General features: G+C 44.1%; 1 protein-coding gene across 1 annotated transcript in view; it reads left to right on the top strand.

The window, feature by feature from the left end:
* TSTD2 (thiosulfate sulfurtransferase like domain containing 2) overlaps nt 1-13702 on the top strand; it is a 232568-nt gene that overhangs the window by 59257 nt on the left and 159609 nt on the right. The window contains exon 3 of the mRNA XM_078676324.1: nt 2721-3046. Coding sequence (XP_078532450.1) covers nt 2721-3046 — 326 coding nt within the window. The remainder of the gene's footprint in view (nt 1-2720; nt 3047-13702) is intronic.

The following is a 13702-nucleotide window of genomic DNA, read 5'->3' as shown; positions in this document are numbered from 1 at the left end:
CAAGTATTAGGATGAATCCTTTGCTAGGAGGCTGTCTTCTAGAAAGAGATGAAATAGACTTGAGGAAGGTAAGGAAGAGAAAGCATGAAGGAAGATGGATGATGGAGGTGAGGAAAAGAGGCCAAGGAAAATAGGAGGTACCAGTGACGCGAAGGAATGAAGGAGAGGAAGAAGAGGAAGTTAAAGAAGGATTGAGAAATCAAGGAGGTGAGAAAGAAAAAAGTAAAGCAAATGAACAAATAATTAAAGAGGTGAACTAAGGGAATGGGGGAATATTCAGGGATGGAAGTTATATAGTATAGTGGCTAAATTGCTTTTTAGTCTGGCTTCTAATCCTTGTTTGCCAATCTGCTCCTTCCGAGTACTTTGACAAACCTTTTTGAACCAGATTAGCACATTTGCACTGCTAATATCCATAAGTTAATATTCTGTGATTGAGTGAAGTTTGCACTACTGATGCCCATCATGTACCAGTTCTGTGACAGGGAAGCTTGCCCTGCTGATGATTGCTGTTCTGATTATTAGAGAGAAAATATATTTTCTTTGCACAAATTGATGGACATAACTAGAGATTGTGCATTACCTCATGAAGCACCTTGCACATAATTTAAAACGCATTCTGAAACTTTGTACCTTTCTGAAGTAGCTATATAATTTTCTCAGTAAGGATACATATATGAGCAAACAAAGCCTGTTCAAACACATATTGAGTTTCTTATTCCCTGGCAAACAAGGCTGTTTGGTACTTTCTCAGTCAAAATTTATATATTTCTTTAGAATGTTTCTGAAGAAAACTCTCTTGCCCTAGGTTGAGTCGGAAAAGTATTTATTGAAAATAACCGGCACTCTGTGAGACACAGAGTCAACCAACAATGGGATCTCTCTCCACAGGTAATGGAGACAAGCTCTCTAAGAGAAAGCAAAATGCAAATATGCACCCTAGCACAGATGTTTTCTAGAATCAGTCAGATGACTGATGCCCTTAGTAGGATGGTGGTCGGTCGGACCACCACCGTATCAGGCAGGCGACCGTCCGACAATGAGTCCTGCCCTATTAGGATAGGACCGCCGTGCGGGCAGTCGCAAAATACTTTTTTTTACTGCGACTTGTGCTGCCACCCAGGAATAGGGCCGCAGCTCAAGCTGCAGTAGAAAAAAGCACTTTGTACACATCTATGCACCATTTGCTAGGCATCATGTGGTGCCTGACAAATGGTGCATGGATGTGTGTGAGGGGGCACTACATGTGTTCCCCCTTCCGGCCACTTAGAAGTGAACCCCAGGGGCCCTGCTTAGACCCCCAAAGACCGTTTCCGTCTACCTTTTCATGGCGGTCTGAGCGCCATTAAAAGGCAGTCAGAAAGGGACATCCTAATCCTTACAGGAGTGCCTGTGCCGGCATCGCCTCCACTGTAGGTGTCCAACCACCACCCCGATGGGATCTTGGATCCTGTTAGAGGCTGCGGTCTTTCCAACCGACCTCAGCACTCTGACTGCCAGTATTATAATCCGGCAATCTGACTGATGATCTGACTGTCGGGTCGACTGCCACTGATGGTCTGTCGTGGCGATCCGCCTGCCATCGTAATGAGGCCCTAAGTTCCGACCAAGAACACAAGCAGGTACATAGACTAGATCAGATGAGAAATCGTTGACAGACTTCGTAAGTAGCAATAACGTACACAGCTTTGGCTGTGTATGTGGGAGACAGTCTTACCAACGCACCTGTTTCCACATAAGACCTTTACTATTCATCCATTACAATGCTTATGCCTTTACCACACCAAATTTTACAGTGCATATGCCTTTAGCATGCATGCCTTTACAACGAAAATGCAAGTATTTTGCAGGTAAGTGGGAAGGGTATTTTTAGGTTTAGGTTCGGTGAGGGTATTTGGATGTCAAGGGAATTTTTAGAGTTTATGGTGCGTGAGGTTTTAGGGTTCAGGCTGGGTGAGGGTATTTGGGTGTCAAGGGTATTTTGGGGGTTAGGGTAAGTAAGGGTGATTGTAAGTAAGGGTGTATGTCAGGGGTATTTTTAAGGTTTAGATTGGGAAGAGTAATTTGGGTGACAAGGGTTTTTTTAGGGTTTTGGGTGGGTGAGGGTATTTCAGGGTTTAAGGTGGGTGAGTGTATTTGGGTGGCAAGGGTATTTTTAGGGTTTAGGGTGGGTAGGGGAATTTGGGTGACGGGGGTATTTTCAGGGTTTACGGTGGGGTCGATAAGGTAAAATATATATATATATATATATACATATATGTGTTTATATGTAAATATGTATATACAGGTACATACATAAATATATATATGCATAAATTGTGTGTATATATACATATGCACTCATATATAGGCAACCACACATATATGCTGCATACCTGCGAAATACTTACATTGTGTTGTAAAGGCATGCGTGGTAAAGGCATATGCAGGGTGAAACTTTGTGTGGTAAAGGCATATGTGTTGTGATGGATGCGTTGTAAAGGGATGTGTGGTAATGGCATGTGTGGTTCCTTCATACATCTGTGTATGTTACATTATCATGTTTTTGGTACCAAGACACATCTCGCCTCACTTTGAAGAGGACACCTCCGATGAGTAGGGTTAGCAGGAGAAGAAAACACAATGGTTAAATATTACTGTAGTCAAGCATGCTCTTTTTAATTGTACAATGTACAAGACAGAAATAGTAGTTTTCTAAGCCAAGTCTTTTTCTTTCACAGGCATTTGCTCTGTTTGTCAAAGCCTTAGAAAAAACACCAGCATTAATCGATTGTCAAAGTTCAACCGGAGGAACAGTTCACTGGGAGTGCTGCAGCTTGGTTTTCAGTAAGTTGACCAGCATTCACAAGCATGTAGCTGGCCAGCACATGTCTGAAATTCTGTGCCAAACAGCTTCCATTTTAGAGCAGTTTGTCTTAGCTGAAGAACATAAAACTGTTGACCCATCCATTTCACATGAGGAGAAAATTGGGAGAGCATCCAGCGACTTCAAAATTCATGATTTGCTGCCAAATACTTCTGGTATCAGTTTTGTTGACCTGACGAGGTAAGTGAAAGGGAAATGGTGCTTGAGAATTAATTGCAAATGAACTATTGGGAAATCACGATCTCTTCTATAGCTAGCTAAGATGTGATATCGTTTGATAAGCTTATTTTGTATTATGGTATGTTATATTATTTTAGAGGATTTGTACAACGTGCCTTCTGCCACTAGTATGGCTTTGCAGCAGACTGAGGGTCGGAAACCTCACACCCTGGTTCCAGTCTTCCTCCACAGGAGAAATTCTGCTCTCCGATTGTTGGAGTTTAATCATCAGTAGTGTAGATGTGGTTTGTATGCCACTTATATGTGCATGATTTGTTTATATTTGGTTTATACTGTGCTCCAATAATGTGTTTATGCAGCGATTTGTTTTTAATGGTATACATTTTTTTAAGATTTTCATTACACAGAATGGACAAGTATATTGCCAAACAGATAATACATAGTATCTTAGATGAAGGTGCAATTTCCAATTCTAATTTTTTATAGTGTGTATAGTTTCATTTTTTTGTTTCCAAATTGCCCTCGGTCCTCCCTCTTTGTACCCGCCCCAAAGTAGCCGCAAATATGTCAATTAGTTTAGAGCGCATTAAACCTGCAGTGCCAACCACGAGTAGGATGAAGGACGCCATCAACCTTGGATGCTTCATTCTGACGCTTTATTTAAGACTCCACAAGTTCAATCACATCACAGTCATTGATAAGTAAACAGGTTTAGGGATCGCAATCTTGGTGGGATTGAGAAAGAGGGGAGGCGCCTTGAAACCTAGTGCAACGGCGGATCCCATATCGCCTCAAAGATATGTATTGGCCTGTCCTTTTCCTAAAGCGCCTCTCCATCGCTATTATGTGCCAAAGTCTTGGGTGCCTGAGTGAGAGGAGGAGGAGGATCTTTCTTTATTCATGTGAAGGCAAAGTAATTTTTGCCGCCTGTAAGCAGTGCCACGTAAGTTCCAGAAGAGGAGAACGAAAGCACAATAGAACCAGGACAACATCTGAATATAAAGGTATTCCCAATATCGTTTTCATGGCTACAAGGATTACCATTTATTAAGCAAAAGAATACTAAGTTCCCAAGTGTAATGATATGGAGACAGAACGTAAGCAGGGAACAAGGTGTTCCCTTATTGGAACTAGGAGACCTCAAACACCCAGGAACCTAGGTGTCATGCTTCATCATTGGTCTCCTGCTCCTCGTCAGACTGGCGCTGCAATGTCTGACGGGCGCCGTAGGCGCTCTTTGTTGGAGATCTTTTGTTCCAGCCAATGGTTTGAGTGCGTGAGGGGTCTGGTGAAGGTGTAGTCGTGAGGGAGTAGTGAAATTAAAAGGAGGTGAGTCAATCCACAAGGGACTTTATTCACGTGGCTGACTCCCTTAGTTAAAATGGTGGGAGGGGAGAAAGGAACTGCTTAGTCTACAGTGGGCTAACTCAACCCTCTAAAAAGGTCGACATGTTTCTTGTCTGTTTGGCAATTCTTCAGGACCTCGGGTGTTAGGTACTACACAGTGCGAGTAAGGTAAACATTAAATTTGAAGGAGAAAGATACAACCTCACTGGGTCAATCAGGGAGCAGGCCAATCGGTCCTGCTCTAGAGGGGAGACCCTAGGAGTAACCCTAAAGGGCCCTGCAGTCTGTTCCCGTGGGGCTGTTCGGAAAAGTAAGGTACCTGATGCACGAACAGCCAAGGAGAAGAACCTACCCCCAACGCGAGGCGCCCCAGTTGGTGGCGTGAACATCATTACACTTTCTTCATTATCCATCCCCGGGGAACTTAGTATTCTTTTGCTTAATAGTTGACTGGACACATACTCTGGACCCCTTTAAATATTGTCCACCACTGGTTCCCAATTTTGTATCGAACTACAAGGATTACCACCCAAAATGGGTTTGCTGTGCGGGCGGTCCCACCAAATGGACTTAAAATCGTACAGAATGCCGGAGCCTGTCCAGCATACGGGGCTTGTGAGTGAGTGTAATTTATTGAGCTTCACTGGGCAGGGATACCAGGTAGTTTGCTTCTTTATCTAGCGTACTCCCTGAATTTTGACTGACAGCTTGCAATAACTGCTTCCACTGAGTCTCCTCTACGTCTCTATTCAGGATCTTGTTGCATCCCAGTTTATAATGGCAAGGTGTAGTAGAGGGGACAGCCTCAAGTAGGAGATTGTATGAAGTAGAGATTATGATCTTGGAGACAGAAGGCGACTTAACACATTTTTTAAAATTGTTTTAGAGCACTGGTAGCTCCTGCTGTAACAGTAGGATTAGTTGAACATAACATAATTGTTGTTTGAAGTTGCATTTGCAAACCTCAAAGGACAGAACTTTACAACCCCCCCCCCCCCACTCTCCATGATACATACCTGATATCGTGAAGTACCCATCCTGTTTTCATTCATCAACAGGGCCTGGAATTAATGCAGGTGTAAAGCCAGGGCTATAGTGGATAGGGAGGTGTGAAGAGGAAAAATAAGTCGAATTCAGTTGTTTTGTCAATGTGTCCCAGACTATACATGTGGTCTTTGTAGGGGTGCTGATATAAGTAGTCAAGTATCTGCCTTGCTTGTGTTTCTAAGCTAGATCCCAGACACCTGTCCCTACTGACCTGTACATGTGAGGCCACAATTTATCAGCCTCTGTGGCAGGCCATTTTGATAGGTCGCATAGCTATACCACTGTAATATGTCGGAAAATCTGGTATGGCCAGCGCTCTTTCAAGATTGGGTTGGCACAGGATTTTGTAAGCCAGTTTGCCCTGGACTTTTTGCAAAACAAATTTGAGGATTGCCTTTTTAAGTTCAGTAAACAACCCTGTATAGATCAAAATAGGCAAGTCTGGGAAAAGATTTAAGACTTTGGGAAATACATTAATTTCAACAGTGTGGATCATGCCTCACCATGAAAGAAAGTGAGATAGCCATCTCTTAAAATTGTTACAAAGGGACGCAATAGGATGGTAGTGTTGACCTTATATAATTGTGACTGGTTTGGAGTGATGTGACCCTCACGCAGATATCGCGGCGTGAGGTGGAATCCCTTAAACGGCTATTTAATCTCACCATATAAATAAATCCTACTAATTAGCCAAATATATTGAAATCAGATCATAACAGATGACCTTACCAGAGTTGGATGCTATCACTACATTGTTCTGGTTTCTGAAGAGTTATATCACAATATAATCTATTGGAGGCTAAATACTTAAGTCCTCCTGTGTACCTGTCATTAAACTGTGCAGGCCCTATAGCCCCAACAGCTATAGAAAAGAACTAAGTACTTGAACTCAGAGATATAAGGAAATCACCTCAGATCTACTGTGCCCCCCCCCCCCTTTTCCTGACGAAGGCACGGTCCTGTGACGAAACGCGCGTAGATCTCAACAAGTTGTGATCATTGTAGACCTGGCATCTTTGGCATGGTTTCCCCTGTCTTTTTGCCTCTGCCTCCTGTATTTTTGACGCTGTGCTGGATTTCGTTTTTGCTGGTTTAGATGCTTTGGGCACTTTGCCACTGCTGATCAGTGTCAAAGTGCAAGTGCTCCCTGTGTAAATTATTATTGTAATTGGTTATCCATAATTGGCATATTTGTATCACCAAGAAGTCCCTAGTAAAGTGCACTGAGTGTGCCAGGGCTGGTGATACAAATGCTACTAGTGGGCCTGCAGCACTGATTGTGCCACCCACAGGAGTAGCCCTAAAATGGTGTCTCAGGCCTGCCACCGCGGTGCCTGTGTGCAGTCTGTGAACTGCCATGTCCTCCTGGTCATTGTCCCCACTGACTAGGCCTAACCCTTCCCTTTCTGTAAACATTGGTCACCCCTTTGGAAGGCCCAAGGTACCCCCTTGTGCAGGGTGCAGTGTATGTGAAAGGTAGAGCATGTACTAGTGAAGGTGACATGCTCTGGTAGTGAATGACAGCCATTTTCGTTTTTCACTATTGTAAGGCTACCTTGCCCATAGGCTATCATGGGGAATGCTGGCTACAGTGGCTACCAGCATAGGTCCCATAGGAGCAAGGTAGGACATACAAGTCTGGTATCCCTGAACTCAGAATTTAATAACACATCTTTTAGGAAAGGTGGTTTTTAAATCCTGTGTTTGAGAACAGCACTTTTAGAAAGTAGCTGTTCTCTTGTCTGACCTTTCTGTGTGCCTTGGCCTGTTTGTGAATTGACTGTCTGGTTTGTGGGTGACAGGGGCTGGGTGGCTACCAGAGGCTGAGTGGGCCATCCCTGGGCTGAATAGCTCCATCTGCATCTAGAGTGGTGGGAGGGGGTAGTACCTGGGCCTGAAAAGGGCTGTGCCTGCCTTCCACAATGCTGGCTCCACCTCCTGTTGGGCGGTTGACGACTCTGCCCCTCTCTCTGAAAGGAGAGGAGAGGCCAGGAAAACAAAGTGCTCAAGGAACACCCAGAACTGGTTCAAACCGGGCTCCGAGCCCTCCTGCACAAAGGGAACAAAGACTTTTAGGGGTATAAGTACAGGACCCCTGACTACAGAAAACTAGATCATCCTGGAATCAAGAAGGAACCTCTGCCAAGGAGAAAGCTGCAACTTAAGAAGGAAGACTGTCCTGCTGTTGCTCTGCTGGACTGACCTGCTGTTGCTTTGCTGCCATGGAGAGGGGAAGGACTTTGCTTGGTGCTGTGTCCCCTTGCATGAAGGAATCTCCAAGGGCCTGAGAAGAGCTGGCTCCCTGTTAAGAAGTCCTAGGAACAAAAGGACTTCACCCCCAGCTTCCCTGAACTCTGCTGAGAGAGTTCTGTCCTTCCTAGAGTGCTTCGGCCAGTTGTGGTGCCTCTGGAAGTTGTACCTGTGTTGGGAAGCTGGAAACCAAGATTTTAAAGACTTTCTGCAAGTTTTATTGCATCGCTCGCTTGCGGAGCGCATCCCCGTCAGTGCGAGGAAATTCTCGCCGCTACGAAGGCCGAGATCGTCGCAGCGTCGTCGCATCCTTCGTTGGCGGTACGCACCAGTCCGGTGTGCAGGAAGATTACCATCGCTACGAGAATCGTCGCAGAGCCTGTCGTCACTGGGTGAGATTGTCGCACCGCTTGTTTGCGAACCGCATCACGTCGCTGCGAGAATCGCCGCAGAGCCATCGCATCGAGGAGCCGCGAGAGGAGAAGATCGACGCTGAGCCGCGCATCGTCTCTGCACCGGAGATCGTCGCCGCCCCAAAGTTCGTCGCATCATACCTTTTGCGAGCCGCTTCCACCGAAACCTGTGCACCGGAATCCACGCAAGGTATCGCATTCCTCCCCATACAGACCGGAGTCACCGCAACACGCTCGCTAAGTCAGCGGGGTTGTCACATCACCTCCCCAGGGTCTCAGGAGTGACGCATCGCTTGCTTTTCAACGCTACAGCTTTCACTGGGAACTTTTTGTCGCATCTAAACGTACTGTTGGCTAAAAAGTGACGCAACTGTGGATTATTTTAACGCAACCGTAAGAACTCTTTTGGAACCATATTCTTTAACTGTGTATGTTGGATTTTTATCATTTTGGTCTTGTGTAGTTTAGATTAAATACCTTTATTTTTCTAAACTGTTGTGGAGTCAGTTTGTGGTGTTTTCACTGTGTTACTGTGAGTGTTGGTACAAATACTTTACACATTGCCTTTGATAAGCCTGCCTGCTCGTGCCAAGCTACCAAGGGGGTGAGCAGGGGTTATCTAAAGAGTGTATCCTCCTTACCCTGACTAGAAGCAAGGGTCCCTATTTGGACAGTGGTACCTACCTCTGGCAACTAGAGACCCCCAGTTCTAACAATCATTGTGCCACATTGTTCTTTGATCCGATATCAATTGTTATCCTCTCTGTGAACAACATCCCAATAACAAGTTGTATAAACAATGTTTTTATTATAGGTTGCTGGCTTCTGTGTGAATGAGGACTGTATGAGTCGGTATGAATGAGGTGATTTTTAAAATGAAATAAATTTGCTATATTTATATATTAATAAAAATATTTTTCACTGTCTAAAGATAAATAGTGATTGTTGGTTCTCTCTGTGTTTTTCATATATTCTGTTGTGTGAATTGCTGTGTATCTAATGATGTTGATATTGTTGTTACCTTAAGCTCTTACATTTGATTCATTATCCCTGCGTTACGGAACTGTACCCATTAGCAGGGGGCCTCTTTCTTTACAATATTGGAGTGATGTGAACTCCAGGTATTTAATAGAGCAAGTTGGCCAGCAGAAATGAGTCTTGGTTTTTAACCCTCTATAGAGTTAGAGAATCTGTGGTTTTATCAGATTAATCTAAAAGCTGATAACTTTATCAAAATCTAAACGACCAAAGTTTTGTAATGAATGTGCCTGCTGATGTTAGAGACAGTACGACATTATCTACCAATAAGGTTATTTTGTGCATATTTTAGCAAAGAAGGAAACACCAATAATGTATGTTCAGAGGCATGCTGCGAAGGGCTCAAGGCTTAGAGCAAATTGAGTGGTGACAGAAGGCAACACTGATGTGTATTTTTTTCACTGTTCAAAATGAAAGAGAGTGGTAATCCGCCTTTTAGGCTCACCCTTAAGTAGGCACAATATAGCCCACCATAACTTTGAAGGTTTGCTTGAATCTGACCTTATTGAATGTTTTTAACAGGAAAACCCCTGTCAACCCGGTCAAATGCTTTTTCTGAATCCAACAAGACAAGTACTGTAGGTATCACTGTCATTCTGGCCTTTTTGACCAGGTGCTCTTTACAGCACATTTTGTCATATTGTCTGTCCTTGTTCAATCTTTACTGACCTGGTTCTATCAGGTCTGGAAGAAAGGCATCCAGTCTGGTTGCAATATGTTTTGTGAAAGAGTCATAGTCGAAAGCTTGATGTCATCATTAATGGGCACCATAGTCTGTAATAATAGGACACGGTTTGGGATTTTTACTTGACTTTAGTATCTGGGAGATATTGGCTTCTCCCAATGTGAGGGTTCTTCTGCACCTACGTTTACAAATTTGTAGAAGAGCTCAGGCATGCCTGAGATTAAGAAATTGGAAAAGTTTTTGTTGTACGGTAAATAAAGATTGCTCTCACAAATTCCTGATGAGACGTCTATTTCATCACAAGTAATCCAAGACACAGCCAGCGCGAGGCACAGCCAACAACCAAACTGCCTTATTCAAACCCATAGAATGTGCCTATGTCATAATGGCTCTTCACATGAACATTCGCCCACATGACATATGCTAACAATCTCAAGCTCATCATAACACATCCCCATCACTTCCCAACAAAATACAAGACCTTTACATGAATCTATATACAACAAAATAAAACAAAGACATAAACAAACATACTACATAACCGCATACAAGTGATAACAACAACCACCCAGACACAAGCCCCAAGATAACTTTTTACAACACTTAAAATCCCAGCTAAGGATAAATTCCACCCACACTATCCAAAAACAATCTCCCAAATAGAGAGGAGGTTTCCCTTACCTGCTCACTCTTTGGACCTGAACCCCATCAGAATCATCAGCACCCCTCCCAGGAACTAAATCACACCAACTCCTATGTACGTTCTGAAACTCCATATCTCCCATAAGACGCCATGCTGATCAATTTTCTTCACCATCAGTTTTCACTTTCACCTCACCCTGTCGTTGATGTAAGGCAGCTCTCCTCAGATTCCATGTTTGTCCATTTTCTAACTTGACCCAATTTCCTCTAACTGCCCTCACTTTATAAGATCCCCTGAACTTGAAAAAGCCTTTTCCAATGCAACTAGGTTTAACTTTGAGCCAGTCCTCAATATCAATGAAACGTCTGTGCTGGTTCCCCACACTCAAATTCTTAGGACAACCCTGATGCAACCATGAAGGCACTATCTCAGTGCCTGGCTGTCTACCATGCATCATTTCGAATGGGGTCTTTCCTGTGCTGGTATTGACCGTGGTGCGATAGGCCCACAGCATGTCTTTAACGGAGTCCTGCAAAGAAAACCCCTGCTGTACAGGCCATCTACGGTAGCCTTTCACCAACCTGTTGATCCTTTCCACCCGACCATTCCCATGGGAATTGTACAAAGATGTACATACATGCTTTACACCAGCATTGTCCAGGAAAACCCTCATTATTTCAGAAGTAAGTTGAGGGCTATTATCTGTTACTAAAACAGACGGAATACCTTCCCTTCTGAAAACGTCTCCGAAAATGGTTATTGTAGACCTAGTGTTGACATTCCTCATGAAGACCACCTCCACCCATTTAGATTTGGCATCCACCATGACAGATGTAAATTCCTCCTGTTCCGGAAGAAAAGTAAAAGGGCCAATTATTTTTTCGATCTTTCACCTGCACCCGGCACTCAGTGTTGCACTAGCTATTAAGCACAGAGAAAACCATTGAAGGTGGCAAGATAATGGGTTGCTTTCAGGGCTGAATGGTTTAAGGGGTTTTGAAAACAACTAGCCCTGAGGGAGTAGAACTGAATTTTATCCAAGCAAATATATAATTTGCAGCTAAGGAGATGTGGTTGGGAGCAATATCTGCAAATATACAAGAAACCCACGAAAAAAAGACCTAGACAACTGTACGCACAGATTTTTTGTTGGTAGAAGAAGGAGGAGGAAATGCACCCCTTCAGGGTGTAGAGTCTATTGAGATGGGGGTTAGTAAGAGGATTTATCTGAAATAAATGAAACGATCATGACAAACATAATCTCTGAAGTAGAGCTATAGGTTCTTTAAAAACGGCCACTGTAGGTAATTGGGTTTTTGGTTGAGAGTGTGAAGAACCTTCTCAAACTGCAACCACAATTCCTGTCGGGTGAACCACAAAAGTCACTACATTAACTGTGCTTCACCCTCTGGTAGCTTGGCACAAAGGCAGTCAGGCTTAACTTGGAGGCAATCTGTAAAGCATTATGCAGCAAACAAACAGTAATAAAGTAAAAACACAACACTAGAAAAGTCCCACACCAATTGTGAACAATAGACTAACTTTTCATAAATAGCATGATACCAGAATGCCAAAAATTAGCCAGTAGAACCAGAGATACTCAGTTTCAAAGTTTTAGGTTAGTATAGCGCCTAAAATGTTAGACTTGGGAAAGTCACAAGTTCAGGCCAACGGCGGTGGAACATGGGCTGGATGCAGGGACCAGCTGAAAAAAGATACCTTCTTAAGGTCCACCATGAAGAGTCCAGTCTGCGGTGGAGGAGGCAGCGAAGAGCTGGGAAAGTGCCCCAGGTGGTCGTTGCAGTAGCATGAAGAGTAGGCCTGGTGTTGGAGGCGATCATCTCTGTAGCGCGAAGATCCGGTCAGGAGTCACAGACGGTCGTTACTGGAGCTTTGTATTGGAGGTCACCGCAGACTTACGTTGCTGTAGCGTGAAGTGCAGACTTCGCTTGCCGGTCATCACCTGCGGTGGCTGTAGCTCAGTCAGGATCACTAGAGCTTTGTGTTGCCGTACGTCGGGTGCAGCAGAGTCTCGACGCAAGCGGACCTGTTCACGGTCATGAAAAGTCCAAAACATCAGGATTTCACCTTTTCTATTAGAGGAGTGCACTCTGATGCCAACCAAGGGTCCTTGACCTGGAGAGACACCTCTTGGGGATTTGGGACTCGCTCTAACAGAGGCCAGCAGGGCTCAGGCAGATCCAGTTATAGCAGGTTAGCTGGACAGCCGCAGGGAGGCCTCTGGAGCCTTTTGTGTCCCTGTAGCTCAGAACAAGAGGCCAGCTAACTAGCCCTTAGAGTCACTCTGATGGTCCTGGGTTCAAGGAGCAGGCACAGTCTGCCTACTTCAAGCAGCAGGACCGTAGATCAGTCCTTCCGGCAGCAGGGTAGGTTTTCTTCTGAGCCTCTACAGGTCCAGAAGTGATCTGAGTGGTTCAAGAGTTTCAGTATTTATACCTGGTGTCAGCCTATGAAGTGGGGGATTCCCTATACCCCCCTACAACCCTTTATGTCAAGGCTCCAGTCTAGGGTGACATAAGACTGGTGTCATGTTTCTTTGTGTTTGTGCTGGAGACAGCCCCTTGAAATGTAGGTGTGGCAGGGAACAACTCTGCCCCAACCATCCTGGCAGGGTGACACATCCTGCCAGCACCTAGTCCCCATTTCCCTCACTGTTTAGGAGGAATACACAAAGGCCAACAACTAAGCTAATCATATTCATGTGACCCAGAATACTGGCAAAAGGAACAAATGGTTACGAAAGAAAATTTCACATTTCTAATGAGGGTTGTAAATTACAATTAACTTGAGTGTAAGCATAATTTTCCTATCTGCTCCCAAACTTAATTTATCACTTATTAAACATGAAAGATAGGTCTTGCAATAGATAAAAGAACAGTTTTAGGAATTTTTCAGTACCCGGACATGTAAAACTTAAAACCACATGTCCTAAATTTTAAATGCAATGCACCCTGTCCTTTGAGCCGTTAGGCCCATCTTAGGGGTGTCTCATATGTATTAAAAAGGAAAGTTTGGGCCTGGCAGAAGGTTTATTTTGCCAGGTCGACATGTCCACTTAAGACTGCACTAAAGGCTTCAGTGGCAGGCCTGGTCCATGTTTTATAATGCTACTTTGGTAATTGGCACAAAGAAACTGCTGCCCACTTGTAGCATTTAATTTACAGGCCCTTGGACATGAAGTGCCATTTACTTGTGAGTTACAAGTGAATTAA

This window comes from Lissotriton helveticus, chromosome 2_1 (assembly GCF_964261635.1).
Source record: "Lissotriton helveticus chromosome 2_1, aLisHel1.1, whole genome shotgun sequence".
Taxonomy (NCBI): domain Eukaryota; kingdom Metazoa; phylum Chordata; class Amphibia; order Caudata; family Salamandridae; genus Lissotriton; species Lissotriton helveticus.
The sequence above is the reverse complement of the archived record's forward strand: the minus strand, read 5'-3'. Positions and strand labels throughout refer to the sequence as shown.